At 40.4% G+C, this 7,356-nt stretch overlaps 1 protein-coding gene across 1 annotated transcript; it reads right to left on the reverse strand.

Annotated features, from left to right (window-relative positions):
- Window positions 1-761: 761 nt before the first annotated feature.
- TMEM139 (transmembrane protein 139) lies at window positions 762-6,671 on the reverse strand. Its single transcript, XM_084519107.1, has 3 exons — window positions 6,174-6,671; window positions 4,770-5,078; window positions 762-3,383 (listed from the first exon to the last, which is right to left on the reverse strand). Exons 2-3 carry the CDS (start codon window positions 5,042-5,044, stop codon window positions 2,978-2,980), a joined length of 681 nt encoding a protein of 226 aa, XP_084375233.1. The 5' UTR covers window positions 5,045-5,078; window positions 6,174-6,671; the 3' UTR covers window positions 762-2,977.
- Window positions 6,672-7,356: the final 685 nt, after the last annotated feature.

Below are 7,356 nucleotides of genomic sequence, written 5' to 3' on the forward strand. Positions count from 1 at the left end.
GTGGGGAAATTGGCCCCCGGGGAACGGGGTCCCAGAGCGCCTAGTGGGGGCAGAGAAACCCGAGTCGGAGCAAGATCGGGTTAACGGAAGGGGTTTCGTCAGCAGATCGGGATTAACGGGTGTGCTTTCTTTGCAAGCATACCAGTTCTGTGATCCTTTTTTTTTTTTTTTTTTTTCCCCTTCTATTTTAGCGCTTTTGTTATTAATGTGTTGCAGCAGAAATAAAGGCGAAGGGCTTAATTAGCGTTGAGTAAGAAAAAAAGGAAGAAAAGTAGCACGCAGGCCGTACAGACGATACTTGAAAGAGATAAAGAAAACAAAACTATCGTGTTCATAACTGATGGCTTTCTTTTTGTCTTTCTTTTGGCTGTTTATCTGTGCCAGTCAACTGAATTTCTTCCTGGCACTGAGAGAAGTCCTGGCTGCCTACCTTAGGCGTAACTCTATTCCCATGTTATATACCTGTATTGTTGTTTATTGTGGTTTGTTCTTTTGCAGATGCAGGAAGCAGAGGACACCTTCTGAAACATGCAGAAAATGATTGATTTTTTAAAAAAATCACCAGCAAACTTGTCTCATATTGCTTTTATGACAGGTTCATCATTAATGGTAATAAAGAGATCCAGATGTAGACTTAGAAATCAACTCATCACTTTTTTTCTAAGCTAAGTTTATCAAAAATGCATAATGTAAACAGGTATAAATCATGGCTTTGTGAAATACATGTTTTGAGAAGAAAAGTGAACAATGCCACTCGGTGGTTTTTATGTAGTCTTGTTTATTAATAAACAACATACAAAATATTTTCATCTATAAAGATTCAAACAATAAGAAATAATTTACTTGCTTTTAGCCTATGATATGAGTTAAAAATGATGTACACATATGAAACAATGCTGTGATGATTGCTGCCTGCAGTCATAAGGAGATCTGGATGACCATGTTTGTTTTTTCTTGTTTGTCTTTTAATTTGGACATTCACTAGACTTGAGTGTCTCTTTGCTCACTGCAAACTACTTTAACAGGGTCTAACAGTTTAACTTGCCCATTTTAAAAGACTGAACAGCATCACTAATTGATGAAAGCTAGAACCTGGCTCCAAACCAGAACTGTCAAGATGAAGACCACCTGTGCTTTGTGACTGTTACTCTCAGGTGCTCTCTGCTACAGTCACAGCCTTGACAGACAGACTGCCCCTCTCCAGGTACCAGAGAGAAACGCCTATGCATGGGGTTATGGTGAACTTGGAGTATTGACCTTTCTACACAAACATTTGTTGTGATGACAAAATATCTCAAGTGATCTCTTTGGGCCAGTACTATAACAGAGTAATAAGCCCTCCTGTACAGCTGTCAAAACTGGTGGTCCACAGAATCACAGAATGGATGAGGTTGGAAGGGACCTCTTAAGATCATCTAGTCCAACCCCTTGGCACATTGCACAGGATGGCATCCTGGTGGGTTTTGAATGTCTCCAGCAGAGAAGAAGGCTCCACAACTTCTCTGGAAAACCTGTTCCAGTGCTCTGTCACCCTCACAATAAAGAACTGCCATCTCATATTGAGCCAGAACCTCCTATGCTTCAGTTTGTGCCCATTGCCTCTTGTCCTGTCACTGGGCACAACTGAAAAGATGCTGGCTCTGTCCTCACCCTCCCCTCAGATACTTATACACATTGCTGAGGTCTCCCCTCAGTCTTCTCTTTTCCAGGCTAAACAGGCCCAGTTCTCTCAGAGTGTCCTCGTACAACAGGTGCTCCAGTCCTCTAAGCATCTTCGTAGTCCTCCTCTGGACTCACTCCAGTAGTTCTATGTCCTTCTTGTTCTGGGGAGTGCAAAACTGGACTCAGTACTCCAGGTGTGGCCTCACCAGCACTGAGTAGAGGGGTTAGGATCACCTCCCTTGACCTGCTGGCAACACTCTTCCGAATACCAGGATCCCATTGACCTTTTTGGCCATCAGGGGACATTGCTGGCTCACGGTCAGCCTGCTGTCCACCAGGACTCCCAGGTCCCTCTCTGCAGATCTGCACTCCAGCAGGTCACCCGCCAGCCTGTACTGGTGGTTGGGGTGATTCCTTCCTAGGTGCAGGACCCTGTGCTTGCCCTTGCTGAACTTAATGAGGTTCTTCTCGACCCAAACCTCCAGGCAGAGGGTATGTATATGTGTTCCATTGTTGACCTCTCACTGGAATAAAAAATGGTGGTGTCTTCCTTATGTTCATCACCTGCAGGCTGTGTAGGATGAGAACATTATAAATAACATGTCATTTCATAATGCCACAACTACTGTGAGGTTTTCAACCTCAAGCTGATTGGCAGCAAAATGATAGGTATTAGGTAGTGCCAGCTTCCAAATGCATACAGCCACCCTCCTCTCAAGGTTAGCACAAATGAGGATGTGGTGTGAGTGCAGCAGAGGCGTAGCAACAAGCAGCACAGATCAGAAATTTGTGTTGCTGCCAAAACTTTTATAATCAGGGAACTGCAGTCTCAGTCTCTCAATAGGAAAGTTAGGGTGGTTGATTATCACAAAACTCTCAGTGATATTGTTTGCACAGGCAAACAGTAATGCACAGGCAAACAGTAATGCACAGGCAGAAACTACTCAGAGCTGTTTCTGTTCCTCCCCTTTCCAAGGCAGCTTGTCTTTCCTTATGATTCGCTCTTCTCCCCCATAAAGATATATCTCCAGTTTCGGTTGTTGCTGTATGTCACGCAATTTTCTCTTCAGTGACTTTGCTTATTTTGTGCCAAGATGAAGCATCATGGTATTGCACTGTATATATGTAAATTGTGCAAAGTTTGTAGTGAATGTAGATACTATGTCTGTAGTTCAGCTCTGGTTCAAGGAATGATAAGACAAACTTCACCTGTTTGAGGCATGAAAAAAATCAGCTCTTTCACCTTCCCTCCAGGAGAACCATGAGGTTCAGCCTGGTGGGGGTTTGGTCCTGCCTTCATAGAAGGTAGAATTAATCATACTGTGGAGGGCTGGAAGACATCTTCAAAGACCTCATCGTTGATGGCAATCTCATAAGCAGGTGGAGGAGTGAGCGGCTCCAATGGCTCAACCCTGTCTGCAGTACCTTTCACTTCATGGATGTCTGAAGTAAATCGCAATCTTGGGGGCAGCACCAGCTGCAAGTGCATCCTGGAGCCTGTGTCTGTCTCAGAGGTGCTCCTTGTGTCTGGTGCCACTGAGACCCTGAGGGTTTCCATCACAGTCTCTTCCTGGGCAGGTGATTCAATAGCTACATTGTAAGGGGGGGGTTCACTCAATGGTGAGGGCACTGAGCCTGGATTGGATGCAATTGTCCATATCGCTGGAACTGACATAGTCATCACCTCCTCGTATGTAGGTGCTTCATAGGCAGCATTCACCCTATGCACAAAAGCAGAATGTCAGTTACACTGATTATTTTACTGATTTTTTATTTTATTTTTCATGTAGAGGCTTGTAGTTTGAATAATGTAGAATAGGGGCCATGCTAGAATCAGTAGATGGAACTGAGGCAGGATATTTAATGTGGTATTATTGCATGTCATATTCTGTTATTGCATCAGTTCACTTATCCAGCCAGCTTAATACCTTGCTTCCTAGTCTAGAGAGTGTCTTATCTGACCATTTTCCCACACTCACCAGAATAAGTTAAAAAAACAAAACAAAAACAAAAACACACTGTTCAATTCAATGTGTTAGGCTTAGCTTGATATCTACTCATTTAAAATGTGCCAGCAGTTACAGTTTACTACAAGGAGTTACTGATTACTAGTTATTTCTCTGAATAAAATAAGACTTTGCTTTTTATCTCTGTTTTAACACATTAGCTCAACGTTCATCAGTATTTAAGAATGTAAGTGGAGAAAAATAAATCATTTCATTTAAACAAGGATTTGCTATTCTGTCTTAAGAAGAATGTCTGCAGAGAAAATTGTTACTTTAGAAATGTTTTCCCTTTTAGGACATATGTTCAAATAAATAGATACTAGTTTACTTTTAGAATGCCCCAAAACTATCAAAGACAACTACAGAATTTATTTCTCTCTAATCTTTCTAAAAATAAACACAATAACATTTTTGCATTCTTACAACACCGTACATTTCAGAACATCAAGCAAATTATGCAGCTGGATAATGATTGTCTGGATTATAGTGACAAGGAAGCAAACATAAACAAACTCTTCAACTATAGTACACAGATTGTGGGTGAATTAGGTGATAAAGTGCAACCTGCAAACATACATGAATCCAAAAAGCAATGTGAGTATTCAGAGACTCTCAAAATCAGATCCTGTTAATGTGAAATTGTGTTTTTAAGACTGGAAACACACCCAGTTACAGGTTCTTTTTTAAAAGTTTGCCAAAGAACAGTTGCTTCGGAGGTCAGGTTTATAGAACTAAACCAAGCTAACATTCAGTATTACCTCAGCATTTTTTCTTTTTCCTTGTCTGACTCATTGGCAGCAGGACTTGATTACTCAAGGGGAGATAAAACTAGGCCTGATCTGTTTAACCTTGGTAACCTTGGAAATAGTTAGTGAATCAGTTCCCAGGAGGAAGAAAATATGTATTGGACAGGATAAAGGAGATTCATAGCACAGACATTTGTAAGCTATACCAGAGTAATGAAGGAAAACAACCTAAAAAACCTTTTGTCTTCTGAAATGGTTTCTGTGTTTGATTCCCTAGTGGAAGGGCAGCAAAACAAAATGATTTTAAGGAGAGAGAGAGAGTGAGTCACAGAGGAATAACTGAGTTGGTGCTTACCCTGCTTGGCTTTGTCTGTTTGGAGGTATCTCATTTGTGTCATGTCGGTGTCGATTCTTCAAGTAACACTCAACAAACACACTCAGCAAATAACCAATCAGGCATACTCCACCTACCCCTAGGAAGAAGTAGCCTATTGGGTTAATGTTAGATGAAATGGCTAGCATGGTGACCCCAATGAGAAGAGCAGCAGTGAAAAGAAGCAACAAGGCTTGGCGGATGTTCTTCCAGTGTGACTCTAACCACATGGTAGTATGGGTGGTGGTAGCGGACATTTGAGAACGGATAACCAGTTAAGGGGACAGACATCTGTGGAAGATAAAAATATTTTTTTCAGGTTGAAATGTGGCTATACAAACACATTACCAGTATCATGACCAAAATAACATACATGCACGTTTATTCCATCATGAGAACAGGCAGCTATAGACTGTATGTTCTCATGATGGAATATTACCCATCATGGAATCCAGTAGTAAGCCTGCGAGATCTGTGCATAGATAGATGCCAATGTAAATTTACTAGAATTTCCTGTGTGGGTGCACACTGAATAATGGGAGTGCTTGGACTTGAAGGCATGAAACATAAAATGCTTAAATCGACCATTAGCACTTACTCTCAGGCTTATCTAAAGTGGTAGAGTTACCTATTAGAGAAATCTAGGATGCAAATTTGATTCTGTGCACTTTGCATAAAAGTAATAAACGGAATAGATGTAAAGGTTTATTCTAGGACATTTTAAAATTGCATAATGAACATTCAGGTACTAGTTCAGATCACAGAATAAACGTAGCCAAAGGTGCTCTCTGTCCCAGTAACTGAATGCCCTCTGTGTAGCATTTTAGCAATAACGTTATATTAGGTTCTAGATATAGCTTCAGTATGTCTGTTTTTGTAAAATGTAGACACATTTTAGTACAAGTCTATATCTTCAGTTCTTTTCTTTTGATCTACATTTTTTTTTCACCATTCTATTCTCACCAGTGCCCCTCCTATCCTTAGTTCCAAACCACGTATCTCTGAAAGAGACAGTAGTTGTTGTGTACAGTCAATATGGAATGAATACCAAGGATCTGTGGTATTCAAGAAATACAATCATTAGTCATCTAGTATGTGTTACACTACACTAGCATATATCCCACCGTTTTGATGACGACTGCTTTAAATGAAAAAAGTATGACAAAATAGGCATGTTTTAATTACTATAAATATCCAAACAAATACAGTTTTATATAGTTCCATGTTACATTGTGTGCTTTTGCACACTAAATGTATTCTCTAGTTACAGAGCAAAAACATGTAAATTTTTATATATATATAAATGCCAGATAAAGAAACACATTATTTCTGAACAGGTTATGTTCTTAGTACCTTGTTTACTTTCAGCTTTAAACATAGACTTACCAGAATGAGGCTTTGGTAGGTAGGAACAGTCATGTTTTCACTTCTATCTTCATCACAAGGAGATTCATACAAGCTCTTCTGTTCCTGCTTCTTCCCTTTCTGATCTGAGGGCAGGATACTAGTAAAAACTTTCCCTTCCTCCTTTTGAGTCTTCTTTCAGGGAGACGAGGAAGATTTATTTTGAAAGTAAAAGCTGGAAACTAGTGAATATGGGTAGGCACAAAACCACAGGGAGATCCTGTTGTGCTAGTCTTGCGTGGGAAGGTAGAACCTCAGCTTTCCAGGTTCTGATTCTGAAAAAATTTCTGGACGATCACATACCTTCTGTACTTTCCCAGCTCTTCCAGGTCTGTCCCACAAAAGCAGGAAACTCATTAGAAAAGAGGGCGGAGTAAACAGAGGGGGAGTGCTTACCTGCGTCAGATATGTTCTACTTTCATAAGAGAAACTCTGCTCCGAAAATTACATTCTCTCCATACAGCAGAAGAATCTTGATCTCTGCCTCACAAAGCAGGAAGGACTGCAGATCCAGCCCACATCTCATGGCCCACATATAAATCTGTTTATGAGTTCTGTAAAATGTAAATTAGTACATTTTTCTATCCTGATTGGGTGCTGCAAGTCAGGTATTTTTTTATGACCTCTTTGATTTTACAGACAAAAGGAAAAAAGGTTTCTATTTTATGGAGGGCTGCATTAAAATCCTTTTTACTTCCAGGTGTATCTGGGAATGAGGAATATTGGTAATCAACAGAGCAGGTACAGAATTACTTTTTGAAGTCTGTTACCACCTGTACCTTTATGTCTGAAAATCATTGGAAGTTCTCAAACACTGAACATGAGTTATGTCAAGCGGCTAGCTGCAGCTCATGTTTATTTGTAATAGGAATATGTCCTGCCAACTGTTTTTTAATTAATTTTGAGGTTACAATTCACCATGGGCCAACAAGGTATGGTATGGAGTTTAACAAAGATAAACGTAAAGTCGTGGATGGGTGGAATAATGTCAAGCACGTTGGGGTCTGGAATGGAGCTCTACTGAAATACGCCTGGTGGTCATGATAAACAACAAGCTATGCAAGAGTCAGCAGTTTTTGCTAGAAGCACTGGAAGCAAACTGTCCTGAGCTGCATCAGTAAGAGTATAGTCAAGAGACCAAGGGTGTGATTATTTCACTCTACTC

The sequence above is a fragment of the Aythya ferina genome (assembly GCF_964211825.1).
Source record: "Aythya ferina genome assembly, chromosome: 1".
NCBI classification, from domain to species: Eukaryota; Metazoa; Chordata; class Aves; order Anseriformes; family Anatidae; genus Aythya; species Aythya ferina.